The sequence below is a fragment of the Salvia hispanica genome, chromosome 5 (assembly GCF_029641045.1).
Source record: "Salvia hispanica isolate PSC_SH4W2 chromosome 5, Shi_PSC_v1, whole genome shotgun sequence".
NCBI lineage: Eukaryota > Viridiplantae > Streptophyta > Magnoliopsida > Lamiales > Lamiaceae > Salvia > Salvia hispanica.
The window spans coordinates 22,531,761-22,547,711 of NC_142696.1; the positions used below are offsets into that span (position 1 = coordinate 22,531,761).

Consider the following 15,951-nt stretch of genomic DNA (forward strand, 5'->3'; position numbering starts at 1 on the left):
GGTATTAGTCGCCCCACGCGCCACCATGTGTTATGTAACGAGAATGAGTTCACTGCTAATGGACTACATATGCTGACGTATCACGTATGTTACACATTAGTGTTTGCGTAACACTCCTTATCCGATTGAATAAGTCAAACAAAAATTTGGTACAATAATACATGATAAATTAGAAACCGAAATAAATTCAACCAAAAACAAGCCAGCTTAACTAAAAATTATATCACTAAAACATCTACAAGCAAAACAAAAGTCACTAACCATATCGTTTTAACATACCACAATTTAAAATCAAAGCAAAGAAAGTTAAAGCATATACTCCATCCGTCCACGAAATGTTGTCCAAGTTTGACTTGGCATGAGTTTTAAGAAATGTGAAGAAAAGTTAGTGGAAAAAGTTAGTGGAATATAGGTCCCATATTTATATATTATTTTTATAATGGAATGTGAACGTAATGAGTTAGTTGAAAGTGGGGTTCATTTACCAAAAATGGTAAAAAAGCAAAATGGAGAACATTTTTGTGGACGGACCGAAATGACAAAACTTGACAACATTTCACGGACGGAGGGAGTATAACATAACAAACAACCAAGCAAACATCTCATAAAGGGCAGATCCAACAAACATCCAAACATGCATAACAAATAACCAAGCAAACATCCAAACATACATAACACATCTAAAAGGGTGACACTGTCAATGTATTTCTCCAGGATCCAAACCACCAACCTACCTATTTACTAAACAAAATATGGAGTACATGTTTCTTCTTCTATTCCTCCTCGTTGTCTTCCTTGTCGTCCTCGCCCTCCTCGCTTTCGTCGTAATCGCCCAGATATGTGTCTTCATCATGATCATTATCCTCCAAATAGAACTTTATTTCTTTCTTTCTTCCCTCCATGTAGAGCTTTGCATGTTCCAAAGTCAGATGCTCCTTGAGCTCCGCCTTGGTTAAAAATTTCAACCAGAATACTTGTAAACTTCTTTGTCTCCACTCTTCATCCAATATGCCTTTGGCTCATCTCTACCCCGACGCATTATCACTTCGTTCAGAACGGCTAGAGGAAACTTTCCTAGACTCATCGGACAAGGGTGAAAACTTCTGCAAGGAAGCTCCTCGATGTAGTTTCCACACGCCTGGCAGGTTCTACTATAAATAATGTGGTGTACATCTTTCCAGTGTTTTTTCACATCATCATGGCTTCGCATCCCATTTCCCTTACACACTTTCTCTCCTTGTTGCATTTGTAGAGATTCATTCTTGCTTTTTACTCTTTCAGCGACATTCTCGCATACATTTTCACAAACCCAATCTTAGAGAGAAAGAAAGCCATTGTAGTAAATGAAAATGAAACAAAGTGAAAAATGACATTTTTGTACTATAACCTATCGAAAACCAATGCAAATTAATGAAAATTTGAGTTGAACTTTGATGAATCTCGTTTTGTGCCTTGGTTACTAAGCCAGTTTACCGCGTTTAAACAGATAGTATGCGCAAATTAGTTACTAAATGTGTAGTGATGAGTCTCGTTCTAAGCCTTGGTTACTGGTCAGTATAACGTGCTTTATTGGATAATATCTGCAAAATAGTTGCTAAAAGTGTGCAGGTTGAGGTACTAAATCAGGAGGAAAGGATCAGAAGGAATTGGCGTGAAAAAGCAGTAAAAAAGTGTGCAACTGGTCATTATGAACAGAAAAAGGTGCAAACTGGCCAGGATGGATGCTACGGAACTGGACACGAGAAGGAAGGACTTGCTTGGAACAATCACCTACTAAAGAGGGGCAAAGTTGTCGTTTCGCATGAAGAGGCAACCCTAGAAATTAGGGCAAGCCACCCTATAAATAGGAGCTGAACATAAGGAGACTTAGAGCGTCCACTATAGGGGAGCTGCGGCCGGGCCACGTGAGAGCCGCGAGCCGCGACTCCCTATAGTGACTGGGGTGGGCAGCCGCGGCGGGGGGAGGGGATGGACACGGGAGCGCCACGTTCGTGGCCTGGCCAGCGCTTGGGCGCGAGCCGCGACCCTCCTATTGCATTGGCCACGAGCCGCGGCTCCCCTATTTTCGATTTTTTATTTATTAATTCTATAAATATACCCATTTTTTCCCAATTTTTTACACCATTCCAATCTCCACTCTTTTCATTTTATCACCAATTATGTGTTTGAAAAATGAGTTCCGACGATGAGTTCCAACAATTGGTGGATAGGGAGTTCGATGAACTCGTTCAAGAGGTGCAATGGGAAGCAGAAGAGGAGGCGGCGGCGGCGGCGTTCGTTCGCCCGTTCTATCATCGGCGGACCATCTGCCGTGACCATGTCGGGGCACACCAGCGGTTGATGAAAGACTACTTTGGCGACAACCTCCGTTACCCAGCAGAGATTTTCCGTAGCCGCTTCAGAATGTCGCAACGGTTATTCATCCATATAGCGACCACATTGGCGCAACGGTATAGGTGCTTCACATTGCGCAGTGATGCTAGCGGCCGACCCAGGTTGTCGACATATCAGAAGTGTACCACTGCAATTAGGCAGCTTGCCTATGCCGGACCCGTTGATATGTTCGACGAATACCTACAGTTGGGTGAAACAACTGCCCTAACGACGCTGAGGCAGTTTTGTAATTGTATCCAGGCCATCTTCGGTCCGGAGTATCTACGGAAGCCAACTGCCGATGAGTGCCAGAGATTGATAGATATGCACGGGATAGTGCATACTTTTCCGGGAATGTTGGGCAGCATCGATTGCATGCACTGGGAGTGGAGGAACTGTCCGGTTGCTTGGAAGGGGCAGTTCACATCTGGATTCAAAGGGAGACACCCAACAATGATACTGGAAGCTGTTGCTGACTACCGATTGCAAATCTGGCATGCATATTTTGGTGTCACAGGGTCGAACAACGACATCAACGTACTGGATTCGTCTCATCTCTTCAATGATGAGTGTCAGGGTGAGGGTCCGACTGTCAGATTCACTGCCAACGGGACGCAGTACAACATGGCATACTACTTAACCGATGGGATATACCCTCGTTGGCCAGTGTTTGTCAAGACGATCCGGCAGCCGGTTGGGCCGAAACAATCCTATTTCGCGGCCAAACAAGAGAGTGCTAGGAAGGACGTTGAGCGTGCTTTTGGTGTCCTCCAATAGCGATGGGCCATTCTACGGTGCCCGGTTCGACAATGGCACGAAAATGATGTCGCTTCCATCATGTATGCATGTATCATATTGCACAATATGATAATAGAGGACGAAGGATATTCTGCAGAGAACTGGGCACCGGAAGAGGGTGCAAGTAGTAGTCACGGTGTTGCAACCGCCCCACTGCAGATGTGTGTACCACGTAGTGATGCATACTTGATCTAACGGTTCGCCGATATGCGGAGGGAAACATCACATACGACACTGCAGGCTGATATGATCGAAGAGGTTTTGAATCGTAGGGGAGGAGGGGGTAGAGTGTGATATGCGTTGGGAATGTAGTTTATGAGAAGTCGAAAATTTTTGTTGTATAATTTTACCCCTTTGTATAATACAACGAAGATTTTATTTTAATTTTAGTTCTTATGCATTTTTTCAATTATTATAGTCCAATAACTTTTATTGTAGTAGAATTAAAATATAAACAAAATGAAAAAAAAATAAACTTTTTGGTGGCTTGGCCATGTCCACTATAGTGGGTAACATGGGCATTGGTGGCCCGACCACGATTTTGTGGCCTGGCTTGGCCCGGCCAACTATAGTGGACACTCTTATCACTTTATCATCACTTTTGACTTATCACTTTACCATCACTTATCACTAACAACTCATTTTTTGGGGAGAATAGCTCCATTAGCTCTAAGTTCCACTCTCTAAATCCAGCAGCCTGCCATGAAGATTCCGACCACCAGCCGGCGGGGAGTCATCATGCCTGAATCATTCCAGCCGCCATAGTTCCAAAAGTTCTTCCATTTTCAGTTTCCAAGGAGCCAAACAATCTTTTATTTGCTTTGTTTTTAAGATTTCTTAGCTTAAGTACTTGTTTTGCTTGCATTAAACTTGGATTCTAGTAGTTACTTTGGTTGGAACATCTTTTGGGTGATAATCTTGAATGTAATGAAGTTTATTGTAGTTTTATTTTGTGTTTCAGCTGGCTTACGATTTCATTCTACCTAGTTAGCTAGATCTAATAGTTTTATGTTGATTTCTGTTGCTTAAGTGCTTGAATCTGTCTAGCTTAGTTAGATCTAATCTTTCCTAGTGTTTACAAGTTTTAATCGGTTTAAATCTCTCAAAAATGCATGGAATTCGTTTCTACTTGTTCTGTCACCCTGTCCTGTAGACCAGTATGCGTAAATCTCAGTTTTTCTTGCTTTCGTTCTTGATTTCAAGTTAAATATTGCATTTACAAATTTTTGAGCTTGAGCATTCATCAATGGAGTTTGTTAGATCTGGTTAGTTTAGCTTGGCGAAGAAGAAAATGTCACAATCAAAGATATGTTGTTTTTGTTACTTTTTTCTTTTGTACTCGCACTTTTTCAGCTTTTCTGCAAAACCAGCAGCCAGTCTGCCAGCATGTCCTTTGATTCCCTTTACCTTTTGTTTAGCCATTTTTAGTAAGTTTTGTCTAGTAGCTTCTCATATGCACAACTAGGTGTCCAGCTTTCACATTCACGTACACATCCAATAGCATTGAGCATTTAGTTACCTACTGGTCAGTATAGGTAGAATCTCATTTTAATTTTACGCCTAGGTAGAACTCAACCCCAAAATCGTGGTAGCAAACCAACCCTTCCAAAATGTCTTTGCAATTGCACTTCGTCTACATCCATCTCTGTGGGATCGACCCTTACTCTACTATACTAGCCAGTAGAAGTGGGTTGAGGTATTTTTGTTGACAAGAGGTTTTAGGCACAGACCCAACGACACAACTAGGTCTAGGTACCCTCCTGGCCAGTTGACACGCACACACAAAGAGTCGCTGCCCTATATAAAAACCTCATCCGTCATGTAGGAATAGTATAAATTCACACAAGTAGGGGTGGAGAATTATACTGGGTGGAGAATTATACCGGGTGGAGTACCTGTTTCTTCTTCTATTCCTCCTCGTTGTCTTCCTTATCGTCCTCGCCCTCCTCGCTTTCATCGTAATCGCCCAGATATGTGTCTTCATCATGATCATTATCCTCCAAATAGAACTTTATTTCTTTCTTTCTTCCCTCCATGTAGAGCTTTGCATGTTCCAAAGTCAAATGCTCCTTGAGCTTCGAGCGCCTTGGTTAAAATTTCAACCAGAATACTTGTAGACTTCTTTGTGTCTACTATTCATCCAATATGCCTTCGGTTCATCTCTACCCCGATGCATTATCACTTCGTTCAGAAGGGCTAGAGGAAACTTTCCTAGACTCATCGGACAAGGGTGAAAACTTCTGCAAAGAAGCTCCTCGATGTAGTTTCCATACGCCCGGCAGGTTCTACTAGAAATAATGTGGTGTACATCTTTCCAGTGTTTTTTCACATCATCATGGCTTCGCATCCCATTTCCCTTACACATTTTCTCTCTCTGTTGCATTTGTAGAGATTCATTCTTGGTTTTTACTCTTTCAGCGACATTCTCGCATGCATTTGCACAAACCCAATCTTAGAGAGAAAGAAAGCCATTGTAGTAAATGAAAATGAAACAAAGTGAAAATGATGAAACAAAGTGAAAATGATGAAAAATGAAACAAAGTGAAAAATGACATTTTCGTACTATAACCTGTTCGAAAACCAATGCAAATTAAAGAAAATTTGAATTGAACTTTGATGAATCTCATTTCGTGCCTTGGTTACTAAGCCAGTTTACCGCGTTTAAACAGATAGTACAAATTAGTTGTTAAATATGTAAGAATAGTATAAATTCACACAACTAGGGATGGAGAATTATACCGGGTGGAGAATTATACCGGTGCATACCGAATCATCGATATATACCGACGCTTTGGTATACTGTGGTATACCAATTGGTTATTATATATAAACATACATATATAAAATTTGTACTAAAATTTTAAAAGTATGACTATATGAAAAGATTTGATTGTGATGAAGTTTAATTGTTTTGGACCTTTTGAAGTAGTTGAACACTAGAATTGTTTTTTTGAATATTTTGGGTATAATAGAATTTTTTCGGTATAACACGTATAACGGTATATCGTACCGCAGTTCGGTATACCGCAAAACACGATATGCTAACGGTATAAAAAACTACCTTACCGAATTTTGGTATACCGAATTCCGATATACCAAAAAATTCGATACAGTATCGGTATGGTGTTTTGTCATACTGTAACTTTCGGTACAGCATACGGTATGACACTCACCGTACGGTATACCATACCGAACCACCCCTACGCAAGGGGACTAAAGGCAAACTAAGTGAGAAAATAGCAAAAAGATGAGCAAAACTGGTCAAAAGGCTACACCTGAGAGTTGGAACGAAAATGAGGCCAACTTAGAAGTTTCTAACGAGAAGGATTGTCAAATCAAAGAAGGAGTAACCTTAGGGATTTTGGTCATACTGCCCTATAAATAGGAGTATTAGCATGAAAAATGGAGGATGAATCACTCACTCACAGTTCCCAGTTCCGTCACATTCCATTTCCGCCATGTCTCGAGTCCTAAACCCAAACCATCGGCCACCTGCCGAAGGCGATGTCAGTTAGCTCTCGCATTCCAGCCAACGTAGCTATTTCAGCAACAGTTCTACCATTTAGAAGCAAAGACATTACGTTTACTCGCTTTCATTTTTCGCTTTCGTTCTTAGTTCTTGTTCTAGTTTAATTTCTCAGATTTTTGTAGCTAAGAACTAAAGTATCAAGATGGTGACGAAAAGCAGAAATACCATATCTGAATCGGAAAACACAAACGGAAAGTGAAACAAACTCAGATCTAGGTAAACTGTCTAACAGACAAGGGTGATAGAAACAAAACAGAACCAAAGGCATGCATAACTTGTAACTACGTTGATCAATTAAAATATGTAAATAATTCATGTTTAAATAATACTCCCTCCGTTCCACAAGAATATGCACTTTCTAATTTTGGAAAGTCTCTTCTCTCTAATGAGGTGGGACTCATTCTCAACTAACAATACTTTACTTACTTTTTCTCTCTACATCTCTCTTACTTTACAAATTTTACATTAAAACTCGTGCCGTCCCCAAAGTGCATATTCTTTGGGGATGGAGGGAGTAACTTGATGCATCTTGATACTACAAAGATTTAAATAATTTATGTTTAGATAACACTACAAAGATTTAAATATTTATTTAGAGATAATATACAAAGATTTAATAATATTACAAAGTTTTTTTTTCATTAAAATTCACAACATAAATATATAAACATTAAAAAATTTCAATGGGACGGAGGGAATAAGTGGGACACTGAAATTTTAACTTTTTTCATCTACTTTTCTTGGCCATTCTAGCTGCTAGCATATATTTTCCGTATAAAAAGAAATGATAATTTGTAAATAATTTATTTTAAATAGTAGTCGTTTTTTACTCTTATGTCCTTACACAAAATATTTTGTGTACACTGTAAAATATCATTGTGGTACAAATTTGTCGTTTGATATAATTTGTAAATTCATTGATCATTGTTAGAGCATCCACATCAATACATCTCTTACCGTCCTATTCATTAACTATTGATGGCTCGACACCATTTTTAACCATTTTTATTCCATTAGTTAGATAACATCCGCAACAATCTATTTCATCCCTTAATTATTCATGGGTCTTACTATTTCATTTCTTCTTTTTTTTTCTCCAACCAATTTGAATTTCAATTATACATTATATTAAAAAAATATATATTTATATTAAAAATGACATTATATTAAATAAGTCTCAGAGCATGCGAAAACAACACAAGAAGCAATCCTCTTGGAATCGTGGTTTCTTGCATAAATAATTTCAAACGAGCCTTTGGGCGACTTCCACCCGATCACGATGGATGTAGTGGCGGTGTCTCAACGAAGGGTTCGCGGCAGCTAGGCTAGCGTAATACTGTTGATAATACTCTTGGTTCTAACTTCCTCAGGATTCATTTCTTGAATTGAGAATGTAAATGAATATTTTTAGAGAGAAGAAGGGTGATGAATGAGGCATTTATAGATTATTTATGAATGAATTGGATATTTAAAAAAATTTAAAAAACAGTAATATTTTGGAAAGTGAGAAAATTTTATGTTTTTATATTTCTTAATATTTAAAAAAAAAATCAAAATCCCCAACAGTCAAAACGACACTGCTCCGAGAGGGCGAGTGGGCATCACCGTGCGCTGGGGGGACACCACGTTGGGCCGTGACCTGCCACACTGCGAAAGGCCTTCCACGGAGGGCAATCCTCTACGACGGAGTCACCGCAGCGGCATCCCGTCGGCAACCCATCTCGTCGGGATAGGCCAGCCCGCCGTGGAGATCACCGATGTGGATGCGCTTAGACGAATTTTTATAGTTGAGTAAATAATGACATAAAAGTAAATTTCTATTTCAATTTTAAAGTTTGTGGGAAATACTAAAATTTGGCCAAAGTTCATAGATTTAGGGATAATACCCGTAAATTTTTTAAAGTTTGAACTACACTTTCTTGTATGATACACGACACATTGTATTTTATTCCAAAATGTATAGTATCAAATTATAAGCTCTATCATATCTATACTTTGTATGTTTGTTAAGAACATGGGCCGATCTAGCATACTTAAAGGTGGGGCAAATGCCCCTCCTCACTCCTTCTTCACCTTTATATGCAAAATTTTTAGTATATACATAAAATTATACAAATTGCTCCTCTTCAAATATATAAAAAATATCCTATATTATAATTTTGCCCCTCTTACAATGAAATCCTGGCTCTACCCAGGTTAAGGAAGTTGGAAATTTAATTAATTTCAATATATATCATTGAATGTTAAAACATATGCATACTATACACTACATAAAAAAAGACATGGAATGAAATCAACCTAAGCCGATGTACTAGCAAGTACTACTGGCAATCATCACCATGTTCCTCAACATTTTTGTTTTTTTTTTACTAAGAGATAAATGTTCAAATCATAAATGGCAAGCTTAAGTTTACAAAGCAATATAGTAACATAAATCCAACGCTCCAATGATGCGAAAACTTATTTGAATAATTCACTACAACATTACTTAGATGAGCCAACCCCTACATTTTTAAGCTTTATGGTATTTGTAGACAGATGCAATCACAAGAAAGAACACCAAATTCAAAGCTCCTATCCCACTGCACAACCAATACACATTGTCCAGTCTCCCTTTGTTTATATTGTTGGGCAACCATGCCGTTGTACTCTGCACTGCATCGATGACGAGGTTGCTCGAATAGAAGGCCCCCGCGATTGTCAAACCAACGACAGCTGTTGCAGTGCTCTTGAACGAAGCTGGGAACTCTTGGTAACAGAATGAAACTTGTCCTGCAAAATGGAAACCTTCCGAAACTCCAAGAATGGCCAGCGGTGGCGCCAGCCACAGCAACGACATGGGAACCACTGCATCCACTTGGTCAACGAGGTTATGTGATCTTGCCACGCTTAATCTCTTAGACTCCACAAGCGCCGCGACAATGCTGCTGAGTATAGTGCAGACATGGCCGATCCCAATGCGCTGCAAGTGCGTGGGAGGCCTATTGGGAGTGAGCTTTACCCAAAGCGGAAAAATGAGGCGGTCTAGCAACGATATGGTGACACAGGTTGCGATGAGCAAACACACTTGGATTGTGGCAGCTGGGATTTTGAAATGGGAGGTGATGTGATTGTCCATGGTTTTGCCTTGTATGATCATGAAACTCATCTGCACTGCTATAGGTATACTCAATATGTAACCACTAATCCATATTGGCACAATCTTGATTAGCCTCTTCAGATCTTCAACTTGTTGCACTGTGCATAGTTTCCATGGACTTACTATCTTTGAACTAGACTCTTCTTCATTCTTCATCGCTGCTTTGTTCAAGAACCTACAATTTTATCCAAATATGGTTTAAACTATGGAACTAGTATTAATTAATTATAGCATATATCAAGTGATAATAAACTTACTTGAAAAATGGTGTGGGAGAGTTGAAACCATCTCCATCATGGTGATAATCTCCACTTTGTGGTGAGAGATGCATCTTCTTTTTCTTAATGGCTGCGACGATGACACAAGCCAAGCTCTTGAAAGGGCTGCCAGTGGGCTTGACAAAGCGATAAAATTTTGTGCCACAGAGGAAGACCACCAAGCCAACCAGATTGGCCATGGTGAAGATGGTGAAGCCCCACCCCCAGCCCCGGTTTTCCTCCACGTATACCATGAGCGTTGAGCTCACGAAGTTAGCCACATAGATTGTGAAAATGAACCAATTGAAGAATATCCCCTGATGTTTTGTGGAGTCTAGTTGATCTGCTCCCATGGATGCAAGAGTGAAGCGCGTGCCTCCATTTCCTATAGAGAGGAGAGTCAAGCCGAGATAGAGAAGACCGGCTTGAAGAGGCGTGGGTTGCTTGCAGAAAATGGAACCCTTTTCACAACTAGGAGGCCTCAAATGGCTCACTGTTGCAGAAAGTAGCAATTGCACTACTCCCTGCACAATATTAATAGTACTTCATAATCTTGATCTCTTCCTTTTGTTTATGAAAAAAGGAGAGAGAAACATACCAGCAAAGAGATGAGGGAGGAGAAGCAGATGACAGAAAAGCAGCCAGCAAAAGAATCAGCAATGATAGCAGCAAAGATAGGGATGAAAGTGATGCTTCCATTGACATAGTTGGTGATTTTAGCAGCATCAGTATCTTCAAAATGGAACTCATCTCTCAGGAATGTAATGAGGTTGGCACATAATCCAGATGAGAGTGTCAAACCACCCATTGTTGCTGTTTTTCCACAACAAAATCAAACATTAATTCATTACTTGTAAAATGCTTTAAGAATTAAAAGAGACATGAAAAAGAACCTATGATGAAAGGGAAGGTGATCCATCCGCCACGAGCACGGCGCAGGGGTGCTTCACTCTTCATCATCATTCAATTTCCACTCTAAGTTGTTTATTTTTATTTTCTCCTCTGTTCAATGTTGAACCTTGAAGACATATGTGTAGTGTGTGCTTTTATTATTCATTCATGGCATAACAAACTTCTTAAAATGTAAGGAATCAAAAGGTAAGCATTATTTGTCATATACTAATTAAACTCACATACATATACATTTTTGCCTTCTTTGTATTGAAATTTATAATCTGTATGTCACTCACTACATTAAAAGTATACTATATTTTTTCTGCCTGACACCTAATTTTAGTTGGACTTATTTATTGTAAAATGTAGTAGTTGGATGTTTAAATGGGAAAAGATAAAAGATAATTAACATTATTCTAAATACGGAAAATTGATTCGTGAATGGAATAATTTTAAAAAGTCACACATTGGCATACAAAATATTTCAGGAAACTTGATTCTATCGAAATGAATTCTTAGTTATAGGGTCGCTTGTTATTTCTGTACATTCATATTTTTTTAAAAAAAATTTGCATTAATTATAAAAAAGGTGAAGTAGTAATAGTGGTCAAACATGATTTTTTATGTAAAGAGAAATTCAATTTTTTTTTAAAAATCAATATTGATGAATTTGTTATATTCCACTGCTCACGTTTACAGTCCAGTAATTTTAGCAATGAGTGATGAGTGTTCACTGCACACAAAATGTATTTAATTAATTATTTTGCATACATGTTCACGATTTTATTAAGTTTGAAAATAAATAACGACCATGCAGTTGACTTTTAGCTCACATGTAACTGATTTTGTTTTTATTTTCGCTTTTCTTCAATTAATGTATCTTGTGATCTTTTTCAGGAACTCATTAAATTAACATAATTATACGTTTTTACCTTTTTCAATAACCTGTTTACCAATCACAATAAAATCAATGGCAAATTGGCAATTGTAAAAAAAAAAAAAAAAAAAAAAAAATTGATTGATTTAAAGCTACGTTTACGGATTTCCGTGTTCTACTTTCAACTTATTTAATTTTTTTCATCTCAGTAATATTATGTACGCTCTTAATTTGATTTATTCTTGTAATCATCAACTGTGATTTTTCTCCACTCAAATCCCAATTATAGTAGTAGTAATTTTTATCAATAAATTTTACTTTTAAGATAATAACCTTCACATTTGCCAAGTAAATTAGAAAGCAGGGTTTTTTCTCTTTTATGGATTGATTATGTGTTAATATTATAAGAATTGTACCAAAAATACGACATTGTTTGTTCAATTATTAAATTAATCAAGAAACGAATATTATGATAATTCTTTATTAGAAAAAAGGAAATTATTTAGGAAAACATTTTTTTAAGTTTTTTAGAAATAATGATAATGATATCATAATATTATACACAATTCATATGTATATGTTTTATTCATGATGACCATTATTTTGAAATGAAATATTATTTTAAATGAAGTTGTTTATCGTATTAACTATTAAAGTATAAATAAAAAAACTTAAAAAGTATGTTTGAGCAACATGAGATTTGTTTATCTTTAATCAAATAGTTAGGAGTTCGATCTTTGTCCTTTTTTAGACGTAATTTTAAATTTTTGGATCAACTATTACTTTATCCCATTATATTCTTGATCTAACAACAAAAATAAAGTACTATAAAGAAAAAAGATAATGTAATTGCATAAATAAGGAGATAAATAAAAATAAATAAATATAAAAAGGTGGATATTTCGACTGTAATAGACAAAAAAATAAAATCAAATAGAAGGATGAAGTATGTATCAAATCTTAATGAATTGATGGTCAGCTATTATTTCAACTAGTCTAACAGACTAACACGTGTGCTATGTGCAAATAATTAATTTTTATATTATTTCAAAGAGGAACTTCTTTTTTGTCTACGAACTTTGCCAAAGTATCATTTTAGGTCCGTAAACTTTGAAAATATCATTTGAGGTCCATCAACTATGAGATAATATCATTTGAAGTACTCTTTTACTATTTCCAAGTTTTTCTGGACGAAAATACCCTCAATACCTTAAAGGGTATATATTTTTAATAAACTTATCATATACACATATTTTTTATAAATATCTTTACAATATATTTTTGACGATTTTTCTAATATAATTTGACCTTCAATATTATCACTTAATTTTGTGACATGCAAGTTAAATTGCTTCTTCAATTATTTATATTAAAGAATTTTAAAATTGAATATAGAACTTCTTTAATAATAAAAAAATTGAATAAGGATTATTTCTTGCATGTCACAAAATTAAGTGATAATATTGAAAGTCAAATTATATTTAGAAATTTCATCAAAAATATATAGTAAAGATATTTATAAAAAATATGAGTATATCATAAGTTTATTAAAAATATATACCCTTAAAAATATTGAGGGTATTTTCGTCTAAATTTTTTTGGAAATAGTAAAAAAGTACTTCAAATGATATTACTTCATAGTTGATGGACCTCAAATGATATTTTCAAAGTTCACGGACCTAAAATGATACTTTGGCAAAGTTCGTGGACCAAAAATGATGTTCCCTCTATTTCAAATTACGTGCGAGTCTCCTTAATTAGAGTAGATGAATTTGATGTAACAAAATCCTTGTCAACAATTTGCAACAAAAAATGCCAAAACCAATACACAAATTCTCAACATAAAAATAAAATAAGATAAAAGAATTCATTATATGTCCAAGATTATATCCAGACAAAATACTCGTATATCTTTTGTTTGAATCTGAATCACATGAGTCAAAATTTAGAGGGATGTACTTCTCAACAACGTGAGATATATTGCAAATTTTCTTGTATGGATTAGGGGTGTCGAAACGGGTATCCGCATCCGATTTTGGCTCAAAAGTTAGTCCCGATATCCGTCCCGCAGTTAGTCGGGTATGTAAGCCATATCTCAACTTTAATGATTTCGATAACGAAATCTTATTCTAGATTTGAATTAATTCAACCACAACATTTATACTATAAAGTGGAGATAAAATCACCAACCTCCATCCATGCTTTCTTCATTTGATGTAGAGGTTGAAATCCACCATTTGATATTTGTCCTTTCATTGACTGAATTCTCCATAATTGATGTTATCCCCTCTTTGACCTCAAGCCTTTTATGATTCTTTTAATGGATAAAGAATCGAGATTTTTAATGTACCTATTCATATATATACTCCTATGTGTCGAGCGTATGTGTATACTAATGTCGTAAAGACATGTAATTCAAGTATGTATCTTTCTTGTATATTTTATGCATGGAGGCACACAAATATATAGGTAGTCGACACCCTTTCATGAAGAATTGTGTTTGTTTGCATGTACTTCAATTATGTACTTCAACCGATTCCCACAAATAAATGTGTCGGTTGGGAATTGAAATTAGTTTATTAGTAAACTAATTATAACCGTCCAATTCCACTGTAACATATATGCACATTAATAACTATATATACGTGTAACAATTCCATAGTTGACATTGTACGTCCAATATATGCAATGCTTATAAACATTATTTTAATGTTTAATTAATCATTGCATTTCCTTATTATACACATACGCACACACGTAAATAGTAACATATATATAATCACATATATATATACATTAATCCTTCTTGTATATATATAACATATCAACATATTAACATATATATTTATATATATCATCGTAATTAGAGGTAAGAGAGGAGGGTTATCAATACACCCGATTCTAATTCTTTAATCGAAACCGATCCATCACGGAATCATCTTTAATATTAGAATACTTAACATTTAACATGAACTTAATTTGTAATATTAAACCAATAGATACATAGGTCACATAAGAATATAAATATTCTTACATTCTCCCACTTGACCTTTGTGTCATATTGATGGTTTAATAACCATAATGCGCACTTTTATATCAAGTTCATAAATCCTTTAAATACCATATAAAATTAGAACTAATCGAATCATGGCGGTCACACATCATTAAGCGACATGATCTCTTCCATGTATCACAAACCAATTCTAACTTTATACTGACCTTTCATTGAGATAGAACTTTTATTCTCAATTTAATATATGTTATCCACGAACCATAATTGTATACAAACTATAATGATAACATATTCAATAAACAGAAACACAACTTTAATTGAATTCCAAGTGTCTTACACCTTATGAACACTATATAATTCGTATAGCAAGGCTTCCTCCATAACACTCAAATGCTTTTCATGGCCAATAAACATTTGAGTGATAATCGTTTATTTAATGGATCCACTACAATTATATTGTCCTAATATGCTCAATGGACACTTCATGTTTCTGTACTTCTTCATTCACCGAAAAGTACTTCAGCGTCATATGTATCACCTTTCAAGTACTTATCTTTCTTTTAGAAGAAGATTTCTGCAAAATTATACCGTAAATTCTCAGCGGCTTGGCTATAATGTTAACAATCCCAAGTCCCAAGATTAAGTTTCGCAATAACTTTTCACGAACCTTGACCTCAAAGCATGTCAAAATTCAACTTTCATAGTGAAAATAACAATGACAAACTATTTTCCACTTTTCCATAATATTGCTCCCACGACTTAAAGGAACAAATAGCCAAACGTCAATTTTCTACCATTGACGCATCCAGCATAGTCTGAATCTGAATATCCAATGACTTCTAAGTCATCAGATCCCCTTTATATAAACATGTTCTCTTTGGTGCCTTGCAAGAACCTAAGGACTTTCATTGCAGCTTTCCAGTGATCCTTGTGAGATTACTTTGATATTGACCCAACATACCAACAATAATGTAATATTCGGTCACCTACATGTTTGAACATAGTTCAACCTCCCAACCACTGATGCATATGGAATTCTTTCCATCTCCTTACGCTCCAATTCACTTTTTT

General features: G+C 36.1%; 1 protein-coding gene and 1 pseudogene across 1 annotated transcript; both read right to left on the minus strand.

Annotated features, from left to right (window-relative positions):
- Positions 1–5,078: 5,078 nt before the first annotated feature.
- On the minus strand, positions 5,079–5,607 carry LOC148926457 (uncharacterized; annotated as a pseudogene).
- Positions 5,608–9,109: 3,502 nt separating this feature from the next.
- Positions 9,110–11,095, minus strand: LOC125186187 (protein NRT1/ PTR FAMILY 2.7-like). The gene is made up of 4 exons (XM_048082534.2): positions 10,990–11,095; positions 10,695–10,909; positions 10,097–10,620; positions 9,110–10,014 (listed from the first exon to the last, which is right to left on the minus strand). The coding sequence occupies exons 1-4, from the start codon at positions 11,057–11,059 to the stop codon at positions 9,213–9,215; spliced, it is 1,611 nt and encodes a 536-aa protein (XP_047938491.1). The 5' UTR covers positions 11,060–11,095; the 3' UTR covers positions 9,110–9,212.
- Positions 11,096–15,951: the final 4,856 nt, after the last annotated feature.